Below are 18,129 nucleotides of genomic sequence, written 5' to 3'. Positions count from 1 at the left end.
GTTGAAGTTAAATTGGTTGACGACCAAATAGCCTACCTGACATGTCCTTTTTCCTCAGTTGAACTGTTTCGCAAATATTAGCATGCTGTGGCAACGTTAGCTTGCTGATGTTAGCATTTATCTGAAAGAAAGAAACTTTAACATTAAGGTCAATACTTTTGTGTGTCCTTTACTCTGTTTTTTAAGCAGATACCAGCATAACTAATGATAACACCGTTAACCTCAGTTCCGTTTTGTTTAGTGCTACTTAGCTAGCGAATGTAAATGCTGGCCCACTAAAGAACCAAAAATAGACGAATTAAATAAAAAAAGAAAAGACATGCATTTATACTGTACATTTAATACCTGTTAAACATCAACGTTTTGTCACGATATATTTTAAAGATTTTATGTTATTAACTTGCACTTTCTGTCCTGTAGCCAAATAGCAAGCTAAAAGAGCTACTTTATCAAGTGAATGCCAGTTGGGAAGGTATTGCTAGCCCTAGCTTAAGCTAAATTTACCCTTTTCCTGAAAAATATTTAATAAATTATGATGACTAGATATGGTAAAACAGTTTGATAACGTACATAACTAACTAGCAGTTAAATCTCACAATGAAGACAAAATTAGGAAAACAAGTTTGTCTCAAAGATGTGTAAGTTAGCCTAGCTAAGCTGTGTACAGTAGTAACTACCATCAAATGTTAGCTTTACCTTTAAGTCCAGTGGTATTGATGTAATTAAATGTAGCTCAGTTAAGACACTACCTTTGTAACTTTTACACTTAACCCGTTTTCTCATCTTCAGTGTTTATGTACTTACTGCTCTTTGCCTGTGTAGGGCAGTATACCTGCTTTGCATCAAGTAAGCTGTGAGCATGTTAGCATGAATGTTATCATTTAGCTTCAAGTCACCTGTGCCTTAGGTACAGCCTCACAGAAATGGAAAATCTGAGGACAATTACTCTTGTTTTACCAAAAATGACAGTTCCATGTTTATATATTTATTCCCTTTATCAACACAGCCAAGCACATGAGAGCTACACAACAACCAAGTGCCATTTTTCACCCCTCAGAAGTTGTTTATAGTATCAACCATCTCATGTGAGGTCCTAGATAAAAAAGTTAAGCTATACATTGAAATGTAAATGTTACAAAATCACTGAGAAATAGAGGTAAGCCATTTAAAAACTCCTTGAGTACTATATGACAAAAAAAAATCACTGAAATGTAAAGTACTTGAAATCCTTGGATAAATTGCTAAAGAAATGCAAAACATTGTCATTAATAATAAATAATAACACAACTAAAAACAAAGGCTGGCATGCAAAGACGCTGCTATGTCACTTAGGACCAACTAATTCAAGCTGTGGCTACATACAGGACATCAGGCATTATGAGGCTACACCTGATGTGTTATTTGGCAAAACTTAAGACTGTACAGACAATAAAAGTACAAATTCATTTATACAATAAGAGTGGAGGACGTGGATCTGTACTCCATCATTTCACCTCACAACAAGAGGATGAGCACAGCGAGTTAGAATATATAACCAGTTCGACATTGTCCTCTTTTTTTGTGTTGTTGTCCTCCTCTTGCACTGAAAAAATTCACAGATTTAGAGTCAGAGAGGGATCACGTGAGCCGCCGTTGACCTCAGAGCGTTGCAGCCACTCCACAACAGACTATCTTCAATACTGTCAGTCAGCTTATCGGCCAATCACGAGCGGCCTTGAAGTGTTACGCCAACCAGCAGTCACAGCGTCTCTTTTTATGTCTCAACCCAGAGTCCTTCAGTTCGGCTGAGAGGCTGTCAGATCTCTGTCAGCGTGATCTTGTAGGCCTCTGCGTAGCTCTCAATGTTGAGGATGAAGGTGTCTTCGTTGGAGTAATGCTCGATGATGTTATCGTCCATGTTCACAAGGATCCTGACACATAAAAAACACTTTAGAGTTTAATATCACGTGCAAAAGAAGAGGCTTGAAAAAGGCCTAAAACTGCAATCTTCTTCCTCACTCACCCTTTTTTACTTTTCTTGTACACTTTGGCTATCCTCTCCGTGGGCACGCCGTACTTCTCTGATATCTACAGATGACAAATAAAAGCAGTTTATAAAAAGGCGCTTTGCTGCAAACTTATCTTGCATGTAATCAGCAAGGCTTCACTCACAGCATCCATCAGGCCTCTGAGCGTGGGAGACTTCAGCATCAGAGCGTCAAACACCTCGTCCGTCTCCTTTCTTACATACAACAGTACTGCAGAGAGAGGAGGAAGAATAAAGCTTCAGCTGTTAGCTGTTAAATAAAATTCTAATATATAGTCACACTAAAAGAGAGATAAGCCTTTCAGGCTTTTCTCGTGAAGCCTCCACATGAAGCAGACATCTCGTACCTCTCTTGTGTGTCTCCTCTTTGATCTGTTTGTGAGGTGACGGACACAGATCTTCATCTGACGGCCTGAACATCCTCTTCACCAGCACGCTCCTAAAATCACACAAAGACAAACATAGGTCATTTACCGTACACACATACAGTATGCATTGTGTTTGCATTGTTGTGGCAACATGCACTTCCTCTGTACGATGTGTATCTGTACCTGCTTTCATTTGCATCCTGTATATTTGTGTGACTGAATAATGACGCACACACTCACCCTTCTCTCTCTATCTCCTCTGTGTTGAAGGTAAAAACCTAAAAAGGAATAAATAAGAATGAATGTACGTCATGGGGTTTAAGTAAAATAGAAATATGTGTGTGGAGGTGGCCTACCTGTCCGGCCCTCTGCAGGTTTCCAAAGTGAACGTCGGGGATGAATAGCACAGGCTGAGCCTCCAGGTCGGTCATGGTCTTGAAATAAGTGGTGTCGGACTTCTTGGGAACGGTTATAACGCCTACGCCTCCATCTTTCCCTGAACAACAGTGGAAAAAAAGCAGATTTAGAAAAGAACAGGAAGAAAATAGTTCACACATAATTGATACCTTGAAGCCATAATTATCTGTCCTCATACAGCATCGTGGATCTATAATTTTCTCTGATGTAAAATTAATTATTTCTCGTGCAGCTCAAACCTTTTGACTTCTTGCGGAACAGTTTTCTCTCCTCATCCCGTATTTTCCTCTCCGCTCCCTGGGAAAAACAACAAACACATATTTAAGACGTCAGTTTGTGGAAATGCTCTGAACCTCTTTTAGACACTCTGAAAAAAATTATGAATCATTCCTGTCTGAGAGAACAGTCTGGAGTCCAGGTGTATCTGCAGGCTCACTGTGCAGGTGAGACCACTAGAGGGAGAACTAATTACATGATTGTACTCCCTCACTCCACCTACTGTACAGGCAGGAACCGTGTGCAGTCAGATACATTGTAACACCAATACAACATGCACTGCAGCATTTTAACTAGTTATGATATGGTGAAAATCTGATAGAGAATTGCAGAATTGCAGCTGCTGTCTTTTCTTCTTTCTTTTCGGTCTTGTGAAATTAATTTTTTTCACATGTAAACTGCAGTTTATGTAATTCTGTATGGATGATGATGTCAAAATAAAGGCGCATACAACATTGTTATAAGTTGACACATTTTAAAGATATAATCTTGAAGATTTTCATTTAATAAATGTTAAGTCTCTATCTATCCCCGAATGAGGTAACACAATGGTGATTGAGCCTATGACCCACTGATGAAAGCCTTTCTATTTACAGTATATAGTTTTATTATGGACAGGGTGTCTGGTGCGACATTCGCAGAAAAAAATCACTAAGCGGCTGCTTCTCCGCTCTCTGCAAGTGTTGCAAGTAAACAGTAATCTACTATGGCTGAACAAACAAAGAAAAGATCTATGACTACAGATACAACTTCAAAAATAAGTGAAAATACAAAGAAAAAGAAACAAATTCGACGCTCAGATGAAGGGAAACAGTCTGAAAAGGAAAGCGACCGCCAGCGAGCAACCATAGACGTCTGGTTATCTGGGACGTATTCGCCCGCAATTGCCTTTAATCGCCATTAGGTGCCGCCAAATAGAATGAAACTGAGAACTTAATAACATTAGGGCGCTTTCACGTCCGTGAATTGCTTGACTCTCAAGCAAAGTTGCAAATTAATTTCTCATTCCAGCTTCTAAACAGTTTAGATTTCTTTCTTTTATTTGTCATATATGACAGTAAACTAAATATCTTTCAGTTTTGGAGCTATTTCAATACACCACCTTGGACTGAGACAAAATTGTAATGAATATTTGGTCTATTTTCTGGCATTTTATAAATAAAATAATCAATAAATGGAGAAAATAACTTGCAGATTAAAGGATAATGAAAAATTATTTGCAGCCCAAGTCCCAATTGAACACGATTTTCCTTTGATATAAAATATTTTAATCCACTTTAAAACACTTGTAGGAGCGAGTTAAGCATGTGATGTTGTGTTCTAATGTTTGTTAATAGTTGTGTATAAATATTGGTAGTATGAATATTGAACATTTAACCGTAAGATCGTGAGCATGTGATGTAAACGTTTATCGAAGTTAACCGCAGCAGTATTAGATTTATCATTCATCACATCATTTCTGTCAGGTTCAACATTCTGCTATAAACGGGAACATCACCCAAAGTCATCCTCATTCTGGACACTGGTTACTGGATACACGTCAAGACCTTCTTATACACCTATGCAAGTGACTACAGTGGAACTTTAGATAGTTACTACAATGCTGTCATGATGACACCAAGGAGCGAAACCCCACATAACCTCCGAAATGTTGAATAGCATCAAGTCATACCCTTTAATGAACATGAATGTACTGGCAGAAAGATGACCTGGTGTGGAGTCAGTGCCTTCTCACCTTGTCACAGAAGACCTTGATCTGTGAGTAGGCTCTGTGCAGCGGCTTGTTGCTGCGGTTGTTGTAGCTGTATGTGTCGATCTGGATCATCAGAGGGAGACCCTTCACCCCCTTCTGAGAGGAGAAGTCTGTACTCAGACAGTTCACTGTGATGAAGATCTGCCGGGGACACAGAGAAGGAAGAGACAGATTTACATACCAATACATTCACAGCAGCTTCAAATATTTGTATTCACTCTATGTTTCAGTGAGTGAAATGACATAACGTGATAAATAAATCAAACTTGAATACATCTCCTTGTCCTCCCTGTCCATGAACATGATTTCTACCTGAGTTTCATTGCTAACGCTGGTGGTTTGACATTAACTCCCATGATCCCACCATACTTCACAACCTCATAAAAACTACACCTTTTTTATCGTTTTGATTTAAAGACCCCTCGGTGCAATAATGACACACTGTGCATTAAAATGCTTGAGGATATATTTTTGCCTAGGACGTAGTGTTTGTGTTGGTTCCCTCCGGCTACTACTCCGGCTTCCTCCCGCCAGAAATGCTCGTTAGCTTAATTGGTGACTCTAAATTGCCTGTAGGTGTGAGTGTGAGCGTGAAAGGTTGTCTGTCTCTATGTGTCGGCCCTGTGATTGACTGGCGACCAGTACAGAATGTACCTGGCCTCTCGCCCATTGACAGCTGGGATAGGCTCCAGCCCCTCTGTGACCCTGAACAGGATAAGTGGTATAGAGAATGAATGGATGAAGATAATGAAGGCCCTTATACATTGCGTTTCCGCCATAACGAAGCTTTGCCGTCATGCCACATTTGTCATTTTACATTGGACCAAGCCATGCTGGCGTACAGCCGCCCCATTGTGTGTTTTTACATAGCGTTCCTGCGTAGCAGAAGCAAAACGTGTGCAGGGTGTAAACAAACACGTGCTTCACATACACATACACGGTGATGTTCTGCCCTGTCAGCTCCACTGTTCACACTGACGGCGTTTCGCCTCTCTGTTTCTGCCTCCGATGATGGCTCAGAGGCTGAACGACTTCACCCCACCGTTCCGCCTCCATGCGAGTTACACAAAAGACAAGGCGCAATAATCCCACCTTACACTGGCAGTGTAAAAGGCGCTCGAGTGCACAAAGTCTTCTATTCTTGAGTCTGAACCGGGAGTCTGGATCTTTACTCTGTTTCCTTATTTTTTTTATGCCTGAAACCTGATACTCTTATTTACTCTTATTCATTTACAGGTCAGGGTTAAGGACTTATTTCCCTGAGACATTAAATACCCAATAATGAATTATTTAGTGGGTCTAGAAGCAATAAAATTCCCACTAAATAAACTTGATCCATCGATTGCAGGTATTTTCTTCTCATTGAAAGTTTGGCAACTTTAAGTTTGTAGAAACCGATAAAGACTTATTTCCCCCTTTCTTATAAAGAGACACAACAGGAAAGTATGGAGGCTAAAGCAACCTATAGCAACCTATATTGGTCATGACACCTGTTCCTGGTATATTCAGGCTCAACAGTCCTTAGATTAAGTTAAAGATAGAAAGAGATGTAGAGAGAGAGAGAGGGAGGAAAAAGTCAATATTGGCCCAGAGAAGTGTGCTTGGATTTCCTCCAGCAACGTCTTTGTCCCCGGGGCCGCTATTACAATGAAGGAGCCACACAACACACACAAACAGAGGCTGACTCACACACACTCACACACATATAGTCACATTCACACAGAAATGAGGGCAAAACAAACAACAGTGGGTGGGGACAGGGATTGGTGTGTGTTGGCCCTTGGGGGCCTCTGGAGTTCAAACAGTGTCGTGGCTCCATTTAAGGAGTGGCCACAAAGGAGTGGGCTTCACAGAGACAAAGAGGACAAACAGAGCAAGAGTACACAACTCTGCCGACCAGTTTTACGACGACACGGTTCTTTTTTAGGCTTTAAGAAGTTGATGATTTAATTCAGCGGTTTTTAAATGAGCTTTTGAATGTCTGTGATTATTTCATGTTGGGTTCTTGCATCACAGTCAGTTAACAAAACGAGTGCAGTTGTTGGCCAACACACGAATCAGCACAAAAAAAACCTGTCGCACCGCTTTTTTTTATACATCTACAACACGCCTTCGGTGAGAGTAAATACAGGGGACCGGTTTGTGGGAAAATTACAATGACATTTAACAGACTGTAGTATTTGTGTTTGGTACCTTGGCCTCTTCATTCACATCCCAGGTGAAGGAGATGGCGTTGTAGGCGATTTCCTCGATGTTGCCGATCGTGTTGAAGCTCTCCTTGTAATCAGCTGTGAGGATAAAAAAAGTTCCGGTTTATTTCTGCAATGAAACAAACTTCAAAATAAAAGCATGGTCTAATTTTGACTACATATAAGACCAAAGTTAACTTACATTTTCTAATATCTGCTGTTTAAAAACCCCAACGGAGCATCATATCAGCTTCCATTCACAACAAGAATCGGTCAATAAATGACAAAAGCAGGTAGCTATTGTTCGTCTAGATAAGCAATCGAATGGCACGCTCCAATTTTATAAGATTAACCCTTATCTGCTTGAGCAAACAAGCTCTCAAAGCTTCAAAGTCAGCGGGGGGAAACACAGGAGGCTATCTGGCTCTGAGGAGGGTATTAAAAGCCAGTCAGGTGAGCGCATCGGCTGCCTGTTGTTGACCTGTGGGACTACAGACTACAGGAGTGTGCGAGTGTTGAGTCAATAGTATGCTGTAAAAAATGCTCAAGATACAAGCGACTGTGATCTGAGGCAGTTACAGTGACCACAAGACAATATCATACCTCTGGGAGTGAGTTGTAGTTTTGAAGAGTTTGAAGATAAATAGTAAGATGTCACAAGCCGTGTTTACGTAGCAGCAGTGTTTGCTCACACGAGGGTACCACTACAGAGCAGATACAGATCAGCTGTCTCCAAACACCAAACCAAAGTCTTCTGGTTTTAACGCTGACTTAAGAAATGTGCTTTGTGCTGTGTGTTAAGTCCATCCCACATACACGGTGCTGCTGTCGTTAGTACTTCAGGTCCCAATGTGTAATAATGCGCGGCTGAAAATAGTCCCCAGCAAATACACTTTGGACTCTTATTAAGTCATGTTTGCTAATATCTTCAGTGCCTAGCTGTGTTAGGAAATTACCAGTGTTGTGAGCAGATCATCTTTGCTCAAGTCCCAAGTAAGTCTTGAATCATTTTTTCTTGGGCAAGTCAAGTCACAGGTTATGTCAAGTCAAGTCCCCTTTTTCCACCCAAGATACAGCACTCTTACCTGTAGTATCCGGTCTTTATAAAGAGAAAAGACAAGGTGTTAGTAGCTCGTCTAATAATGATATTATTGGCCAGTTTATATAACCTGTTCAAAAGGTATGACAATGAATTGTATCTGTATTATCTTGGCACAGACGCAGCCATGATGATGGTCTGCTCTGAGACCGTATTGAGTAGTAACGAGTACAAATGATGAGGCTTGGGGGCTTTGATGTTGTGTGTTGCCATAGCGAGGAGTTTGACTGACAGCCAGTCCTCCAATCATGACAATCACATACTGGGGAGCTTTTTGAGTCGTCCAATCATGATTCCCAGTTTGCGCTGCGTACATACTTGATAGTTAGAAACTTGACAACTTTGAATTTTATCATTTTATATTTAACAGCTAACATTCAAACTTATGAACACACGCAAGTCATCCGAGTCATCAGACCTCAAGTCAAGTCGAGTCTCAAGTCATTTATTTTTTGTCAAGTCTCAAGTCCACATCTCTGGAAATTACTTCGCCTTTAAATAAATAAAACTTTATATACATGTGTCCTGTTTGGGTTAAGTATTAGACTCGTACAAGAGACAGTTTGGGACAGTTTTTGTAGTTGTTCAGCTCCACTGGAAGAGTGTTAAAAATAAAAATAATTCTATATGGTCTGTCTGATTCGAAAAGTGAAAGAAATAGTTAAGAATTAAAAAATAGCTAGACAGAGAGGGACAGAAACAGCCGATACTAAACAGACAATGGTGAGGTGTAGCTGGAAGCGGGTTCGAAACTATATGACCGTACAGCATGTATTTTTAAAGGAGCATACCAGCAGTTTTTTGTAATCAGCCACTGTAGTTTCAGCTAGAATACATCTTTTTAAGTCTGCAAGATATGATCATTCCCTCTCTCCTTAGGTGACCTCTGACCTCCTCCATCACTCTAACCTGCCGTTAGAGCGACACTTCCTGGTTCTTTATTAGCAGGTGCACAAAGAGGCAGGACAGGCAGCAACATGTCTGTCTGCCAGTCTCCCCTCGATAAACAGCCCCATTCAAATGATCCATTCTGTGACATGGCCCAGGGGCATGATAACCCCCCCCCCCCCCCCCCCCCCCATACACACACACACACACACACACACACAAACCCTCCACCGCTATTCAAATCAGCTCTCTGGACAGTGTCAGGTTACAGGCTGCATCCAGCGACAGGCCGACCTGACTCTGAGGGGCTGGGTGGAGGGGCCGGTCATTTGACCTACAGAGCAGAGCTCTTTGAGAGGAGACGGCCCACCTTAATGCACAGACCTGCACCCCATCTAGAAATTATTTGTCTGAATAAATGTAATACTGAGAAAAGAATGAACAAATCAATAATGAAAATAAGTATAAGTGGAAGCCCTTACATAAAAAATGAATACATAAAAGAAAGACGGCAGGATGAATTGAAGTAAGTTCTCCATCTATAAAGATACTAAACTATTTGCAGTCCATCTTTGGGAACTGTGTCTGTACATGCTGGAAGTTTGTGTGTATGTCTATAACCAGATAGGTATCTTTGTGTTTACCAGCATCTGTCAGAGTGATTTAGCTGTAGATGCACACTAGCTATCTTTTCTCAAACACACAAACAAATATGCCAAACAGGATGGCAAAGTGAATCATGCTGAGAAATATAACACACTTCCTTTATTCTAAAATACATTGCATTGTATTGTACATTGTACATTGATTGTTGTACAAGTGTTTTGTTTCTTGCTGAGAGTTACAGAGGAAGACTGATACCAATCTCATGCCTGTATGGTAAGTATGAAGTTACAGCCGTTAACCTGGCTCTTGTCCAGTAACAAAATGTCTACCTGCACCTCTTAAGTTTTTAAAGTTTAAAAATGCAGCAGAGAGAAATTTTTAAAGAATGGTTGTTTTTATTCTGGCAGTGCGTATTTGGAGGAAGCATGACTGTACAATGTTTTTGATGTGTGTTTCAAAGCAATGGTGAGAATCACACCTACATTTCTGGCAGCTGGCTTTACATACATTCTAGGTCGGGCACCAAGGCCTCTCTCCAGGAGATTTATGCAATAATGTGGACTGAACAATATGATGATTGAGAGTTCTTGAGTTGCAGACATTTTTGTACAATCCAACAGTTGATATTTCTGACACAGTCTATGACAGCAACAAGGCTTTTAGGGGTCACTAGGTGTCAAGGGAAGGTATATCTGTGAGTCGTCTGCATAGCAATGAAATAAGACGTGATGCTGTGTTAGTAGGCTGAGTGGTAGCTCAGATAGAGAAGATGTAGATAGACAATAAAATCGGGCCTAAAACTGAACCTTGGGGTACACCGCAGGTAATTTTAGCGGTGACCGAGTAGGTTATTTTTAAAAGGTAAGAATAAAACCAAGTAAGTGCAGTGTCTTTGATGCCAACCCAAGTTTTAAGACAGTCAATTAAGATGATCCACTGTATCAAAAGCTGCACTTTAGTCGGCTGATAAAAGAAGGTAGGAGGTGGTTGGTTACCTTGAGGAGGGACGATTCCAGGTTGCTATGACATATCGAAGCTAAAAGTTGGGTTGAAATGACTTTTTCTAAACCTTTCGAAAGAAAATGAAGTTAAGAAATTTGCCTAAAATTGTTAGGAATAGAGCGGTCAAGGTTAGGTTTCATTAAAAGAGGTTGGACAACAGCAAGCTTAAAAACAGGCAAGGAATTTGAGGTTTAACTTTAAGACTGCAGGTGCCGGATTTCATACGGGATTATATTTAGGATACAATATTTAGGATTTTTGTTGCTTTCTTCTACAGTCTCTCTTTAATTCGCAGGTTGATTCGGTTAGACAGGGCTGGGATACTTTGGGGTACTTTGTCTCTGTAGGGGGCAACAGAGTCCAGGATAGTCTTACAGTCTCCGTGTTTAAATTTGGATTAAAGGCAGTTGAAGAATCAGGAATGAAAAACATTCTGAATAAGGAATGAATTCTGTGCTGTGAAGTGTTGGGAGGCAAAAGTAGACTGTAGCACAAGAGAAAAGAGGAAAAATGAGTATTAAAACTTAATGTAATGCAGCTGAATTTTCTATTTTACCTGATTTCTACCTCACAACTGCTTAAATTTCTCTCAGAGCACCCAGGACAAGAACAACAGTTGTAGCCGGTGCAAAGAAGTGTGTGAATTGACGGCTGATTAGCATTTGTCTTGCTTCGTGTAAATACAGGAATTAAGATGAAGATCTAAATTGGGCGAGAATAACTTCCAACAGACCAAAACCAGCTACGGTAACAGTGTGACTAGCATTCCTCTCCCTGTCCCAACAAGCTGTGTGTATAGGTGTGAGTGTGTGTGTGCGACTCCCATCCACCTCCAGTCTCCCACATACCTCTGAATCTCTGCCTGGGTTAGCAGGCCCGGGCTTGTCAAACATAAACCGCCTACAAGCTTCTCACACACACTCATTCAACATTGCGTAGAAAAGCTTGGTTCGCATTCAAATCCATCAACTGAAAAAACACCGGCAGACACAGGTCGAAAGTTTTAAGACACAAATACGAAGCTTCAGACCGACAGCAGACACCTGTGGGAAATGCTGCCAGAGATAGTGAAAGTTTGTCAGGATGTTTCGAGATATAAAGTTTTTTCTAATATGACTGTTTGGCTCAATCTCCCAGATGATGTCGGGGGGGATTAGAGGATTTAGGTTGTGTGTCTCAGAAACACCTAGACATTAAGAGATTCAGCTGTGTGTGAGTGTGTGTGTGGATAATGGTGGGCAGCTGAGCAGCCTCAGGCAGACAGTTGGGTGGGGGCTTGTTTGCTAACACAACATAACATACTTCTGTCGTTGACTTTTTGTCCATGTGTTTTGATTCATTCATTCAGCCATTAAAGAATTTACTGTTGTTCATATATTGAGAAAGTCTATAGAGAAGGAGTGATAAGCCTTACCGATGTCTAGGACTCTCTGTTTGGCCGTGTGCTGCCGAGAGTGCCAGTACTTCCAGTATTTGAGCTGCTCGTCTCTGTTCTTGTCCTCGCTGAACACCACCATTATCACGCTCTGAGAAAGGAAAGCAACGTTTAGTCTCGACCAAATGATGTAGAAGTTAAATGCAGCAACATTACAAAATAAAAGTCTGACAAGACCAGAAACATAAGCAGTAATTTTCGGTTAAACTAGTCATGTAGCAAAATGTATTTGGAAGAGAAATAAGGGAAAAGAGTTTGCGGTAAACATCAATCACAATTTACAATTTTACCAACTGCTTGCTCAGTAGGTATGAGCCCATATTTTTCATGTGTAGTGAAGCATAATCACCTTAATTTGGGGTGCACTTACTGTTCGTTTAAAGTCTTATATTGACATCTACATCTAACTACAAGTTTGAGTTGTGGGGGCCATTAAGGTCGTATCGGCATTGTCAATACCTCGAGCTTGTATTAACGGAGCCTGGGTCTGTTGAAGTTGGCAATGCTGCTTGGCTTGCGGTGACCACTAAGGGCCATGTGGTAGGTTAATTGTAAGTATTGGGATGAGGGCTCAAGGGGAGGGGTTTCTTCACTGAGCACTTATCCTTTCCATTAGGGTTAGGGTTAGAGTTAAAGGTATAATAAGCAGGATTTTCCGAGAAAAATAAAATGTAGACCTTTACAAATACAATATATAATATAAATCATCACTTATGAGCCTCTATACATGTGTGTTGGTGAGTCTGTGTGCAGACCCTTGTGAGACCCTTTCCTCTGCATCTATTCTGTTGTTTTGCTTTGCGCGGGGCGTTTTCAGGAGGGGCGCTGTTGTGGTTCCCTGAGCCAATCACAACGTATAGGTGAGTGTGGGAGTGGTTCAAATTAGCAACTGGGCCCCATTCAGACCGGCGAAAACATGCAGTCTTAACGTGTAACTAAAGTCAGATATCTCAGTATTTTTTTATATAATATACAAACCACAGCTAAATCACGACATGAAGTAGCAAGAACAAATCAATATGATGGCCACTAGGACCAAATAGAAGACATATTGAAGAGCTATGAGACAGGACTGATCTGCTCACCCGGACTTTGCTGATGGGGTGACGGAGGCGTTTGTTGGCGCTGAGCTCGTTTAACGTCACAGCGTAAAACTGGCCTTTGTTCAGGTAGGTCATGGGTCCCTCGCCCTGCTTCTGACGCAGCGAGCGAGTGGCGTCCAGCGTGTACTGGAAACTGTCACTGCACACACACATACACATAGTGAGGATAATATGTGATTAGACATAACAAAGGGCGATGGGGGTACAACACACACTTTTGAATTTCTCTCTGGATCACTTCGAGTCTGCGTTTTGATTCCAAAATGGCGGTAACAAATATGGATAAATTCTATAAGTGATTGTGCTTGAAGTGACTTACACTCCTTCCTGGTGGAATAAGAAGTCACCTGTAGCCAGAGAGGAAGGTGTGTGATACTTCTGTTGAGAACGCTGAAAAAAACACAGAAAGAGGAAATTATTCAGGATCCATTACAAAAAAATGTAGCCTGAGAGGAAGTGCTTAAACAATGACGTAGATTAGGGAAAAAACCTCAGAATTGTTATAAATAATGACATCAGAATGAGAAAGTGGAGATCAAAAGCAAACAGGGAACAAATACAACAGCGACTTGCCCATTCCTGTTCGGGTAACCTTTGTACTATCCCGTGAGTCGTAATTAAATATATATCTGTCTTCAAGTACCTTTACACAACAACTCCACCCTTACATGTACAGTTCAGTTCTTTGGTATTCTCATTATCTGTCTTACATCTGTCTACATTTCCCATGATGCCTTTCAGCGACCCTCAAAGCGTGATGGATCACTCCTTCAGCTGTGTTTTGTGCTGTATGTGCAGATAGAGGAGATAAAGTTGAGACTCTACTGAGGCCTTTGCTGTTTGATTTTAGGGCAGTATCACCTGAATCTACAGACACTACAATATCCACATGTGACGTTCTACCTGTTTGAGAAAATAGACCCACAAATACAAGAAACAGCAGCCATTTTTAACAGTAGTGGTGTGTTTTAGGGAAGTTGTACCCAAACTTTTTGGCTCGTTTAACCTTTGAATGAAGCTCTGTCTACTTTTCACCGCTTGTCATGAGTTTAATATGTTTGTGAGACATGTTTATTATTAAATTACTTCATTTAAAGTCCTGAAAGGGTAAAATTGATAAGACAGGACTATCACAGTATCCTTCAGACTTTGCTGTCTCTTCTCACCGCATCTCTCTCCTCCTCGTACGGGCTGTCCGGCGGACTCTGCTGGTTGTCCTTCACATACGAGCTGTGGCTGACGGTGGTCACCTCATACGGACTCTGCTCGTAGATCACCCTCCCCGACTCCTCTCCCTCCACCCTGTAGTGCAGACCCGCTCCCGTCATGAAGACGGGCGCGTACATCTCCGCCTTTACCACGGCCACCGCTGGGGATCCTCCATCCCCTGACCCAGGCCCCGGCCCCGGCGCCCCGGTCGAGCTGCTGAACTCCCGTTTGGTCTCTTGGTGCTCTGTGTTCAGCGACAGGTTGACGGGGACAGACTTGAGGACCTGGACTCGGTTGTCCACCGTCTCCACCTCGCTTTGGCTGCTGGGGTTGCTCTGCAAAGTTGACCTGAACAAAAACAGGGATTGGGTTGATTTTCTTGTATTTAAACCTGAAATTGAGGCAATGTTCCCCAGAGACACATGGAAGTGATCAGGTGTACTGAGTATTAGTATTTCAAGTGAAAAGAGACTTACTCGTCCGTGACATTTGCACACATGCAAGCATGAAAGCTAGAAGTACTTGTTACTAAAGCTTCTCATATTAAACTGAACTTATTAAACCACAAGTGCAACATATCCTGTACTACAGTTACCGAGCTTCAGGTCTCCTCGTGTCTACATGCTTGGCATTTTTCTACGTCTCTCTGTCTGTACATGTACAACCTGAGTTTGACACAGAGAGTTCACTGACCTCTTCTCCGGCTCCTCTATCATTTCAGCCACTTTGGGAACCGGCAGGAGCCTCTTCTCTTTAGGCACCTGGAATGAAAATAGGAGGAGGATGTGCTCGTTGGTAGACATCATTCAAACCCTTGACCTTAACTAAATTAAGCTGAAAAATGTTGCTTCTTTACACGTTGAAAGTCATGGTAAATCATAAATTCTACGTTAAAATCAGGGCTTCAAATGCTTTAGTTTAATCTCTGAAGTGTGCAGTGAATGAAACATTCAAATTCACTGTCTTCTTATTACATTTACCTTTAAATCACATATTTATCAGTTAAGTCGGACTATTTTTTCAGACCTTGTAGTAGTCGTAGAGCAGGCCGAGGGCGTTGGCGCTGTCCTCGTCCCCGTTGATGCTCATCATGGCCTTGGTGGCGGCCGTGAGCGGGTTCTCCAGGTACGACCTCCATGCCTCGTCCTCGCTGGTGTACGCTCGCCGCACTGCCGGGAAGGAGCTCTCGTTGGGGACCACCACCACCAGACGCTTACTGACGGACACACAGAGACAATTCAATTCACTGCTGGTTGTAGCTCCACAGATTGCTTCTTACATCTGCTTTCTACTATTTATAGTGAGTTTATTTTTACTTTCTGATTCAAAAAGTAAGAATACTTTAAGATGAGGTCATGTGTCATTGTTTTGGGCGTGTTTTTAATATCAAATCAGGGATTAAATAGAAACTTTGGCCTTTTTCATGCCTGTATGGTGTGTTTAAAGGGGTTTGTCTCACTTCCCTTTAGGCCCACTTAAGTCGAGATCACAGACCAGTTAAACACACAGTGTTTTCACAACATCTCTTTGAACTCAATCACAAGAGTGGCTCTGAATGTGTCAGCTTGCACTTTTTGTACTAGTATGAATATTATCAGCACAACGTCACACCTTCTGAATAAATCTAGATTTTGTAGCCTTATAAAAGTTATTTTTTTGTTATTGTTCATTGCTTTTGGCTGCAACAAAGTACAGCTTCTGCGATTGATAGATTAGGTATTGCTTTCTTATTTAATCGGTAACAACTAGAGATATTAATCAGGAACACTCTCTGAAATCTACAGTACGCCTCTTAAAAACGTAAGAAATAGTTTTATAACAAGACTTAACTTGTTTGTATTACTACGTTCCTCTAATTTTATTAAAACCAGTCTGCCAAATCAAACAAACCCTCTCATGATGCAAACATTTGCAGAAAAAGGTGTCGTGCTGGAAAAGAGGTGGATGAACCTGTTTGATCGTATCAGCCTTAAAGCACCACAGTTGTATGTTTTAGCATGCTTAGGCTTTTTGCAGCATGTTTTGCCAATCACACAGTTTAATATTGCATTAATTACAGCTGCAGGTAGTTGATTGACAGGCGGGTATAACAGACATCTACAGAGGATGATTTAGATGAGTTTATGGTTTGAACAAATTTACTCTACTATTACCTAATAGTGGCAGTTATTGTAGTGACTCAACTCAACATATTTAGAGATATTAGAGACATCTAGCTTCTTATGTTTAAATACAAAATAATAATTAACATTAATAACATTTGGAACGAGTATAAAAACTTTAGATTACAATTACTAGTTATAACACAGTTATACCAAACTATAATCTAAAAATAATCTAAAAGTTAAATATGTAAATATCGATATATAAATTATGTAATTCTTTATAATTAAAGATGTTTTGTCATACATATATTGCATATAAAAAAATAAGCTGAGAAATTGTTTTAACACCGTAATGCCTCTTACAGTAAAAATAAAAAAAAATTTAAAAAGCTTTTCGGTTTGTCGTAAATGATAGTACAAAAGTTATAATTTCTTCTTTAATACAATTAAATGAGTTTCTCTCACTACAAAACAACAGTATTGGCCAACATGCAACACAAACAGTCTCATTCACAGGAGCATTATTACCGCTCTGCAGGCCTAAAACACGAAAAATTTAATGCACTTCAAATGTGGAGCTAAAACTCTCATTTTCACTCAAAGGCATCAAAGTGTTTAAATAATCCAGTCGGTGCTCTTTGAAGTCTTTCCCATCATCTGTTAAAAATGGCGAATTCAGCACCATCGAAATCCACGGCGCCGAGAAGTTTACTTGACAACTTTACCTCCAGGAAAGTAATTAAAATGAGCAGTGTCCCAAAAGAGTAAGATAACCTGAAATTTACATTCTTTTCATCCCCTAAAACAACATCAAATAAATCTGTTTTAAATGAGTGAATAAAAGAAAACACTTTAAATGCTAAAAAGTGTTTCCCCTTGAAGTGTAAATGATCAAAGATCGTCTCCGCTGGCTCGATCACTTACTTGTCTGTCTCCTGTGACATATTTTGCTTCCTCTACGGTTCTTCCTTGTGAAACTGGACTTTCAAGTCGGAGCAGGTAATAGAGTGAGCGAGCTGCCAGAAGTTGGGCTACAGGTAAGTCGACTTTTCTCGCCCCGCTTCTTTTTCTCTCCCTGCCCCTCTTTTCCTGTGACTGTCTCTCCTCCACCTCACCTAGCAGGTGAAGCCGCTTTTGTCCCCGGCAGCCAATCACGCTGCCTATCTCGTGCTCAGTTTGCACGCAGATTGTTACACATATTAACATATCCTGCTCCCACGCATTATAATATTTGCCTTGGGTTTGCTTTGATAATGGCAGCGGGTCAACTTTGGCAGAAATTCTTTCACTGTAGAAGAATTGAGGGTGAGGGCGAGACGACCGCTGATTGGCTGCTGCAGAAAGGTGCTCGCCTCTGATTGGCAAAAGGGACGGCGAGGCAGGTAGGGGCCCACCTCACCTGCTAGCAAAGGAAAAGACGGGATTGAGGCCAAATTGTGAGCCAGAAAACCGGAAAACAAAGGTAAAAACTTGTCATTTAGGTTAGGAAAACTTAAAACATCAGATTTTTTTTATTGTTCTGCAACATAATACATTTTTAAGAACAAGTTTTAGGCAAAATAGCGGAAGTTTATGACTCAAAGCCTCAACGATGCAACACGTATCCTCTGATTTTAACCGTTTCCCCCTCTAAATGTTCATAATAAGGTGTGT

General features: G+C 41.0%; 1 protein-coding gene across 1 annotated transcript; it reads right to left on the bottom strand.

The window, feature by feature from the left end:
* Positions 1-906: 906 nt before the first annotated feature.
* grhl2b (grainyhead-like transcription factor 2b) lies at positions 907-17,700 on the bottom strand. Its single transcript, XM_069681090.1, has 16 exons — positions 17,401-17,700; positions 15,398-15,587; positions 15,065-15,132; positions 14,329-14,719; positions 13,482-13,552; positions 13,145-13,301; positions 12,039-12,150; positions 7,034-7,128; positions 4,823-4,981; positions 3,051-3,108; positions 2,751-2,890; positions 2,635-2,672; positions 2,374-2,465; positions 2,152-2,237; positions 2,003-2,067; positions 907-1,910 (listed from the first exon to the last, which is right to left on the bottom strand). The coding sequence occupies exons 1-16, from the start codon at positions 17,418-17,420 to the stop codon at positions 1,796-1,798; spliced, it is 1,857 nt and encodes a 618-aa protein (XP_069537191.1). The 5' UTR covers positions 17,421-17,700; the 3' UTR covers positions 907-1,795.
* Positions 17,701-18,129: the final 429 nt, after the last annotated feature.

The sequence above is a fragment of the Semicossyphus pulcher genome, unplaced genomic scaffold (genome assembly GCF_022749685.1).
Source record: "Semicossyphus pulcher isolate SPU_LCO1_2020_fin unplaced genomic scaffold, fSemPul1.0.p SCAF_5, whole genome shotgun sequence".
Lineage (NCBI taxonomy): Eukaryota > Metazoa > Chordata > Actinopteri > Labriformes > Labridae > Semicossyphus > Semicossyphus pulcher.
The sequence above is the reverse complement of the archived record's forward strand: the minus strand, read 5'-3'. Positions and strand labels throughout refer to the sequence as shown.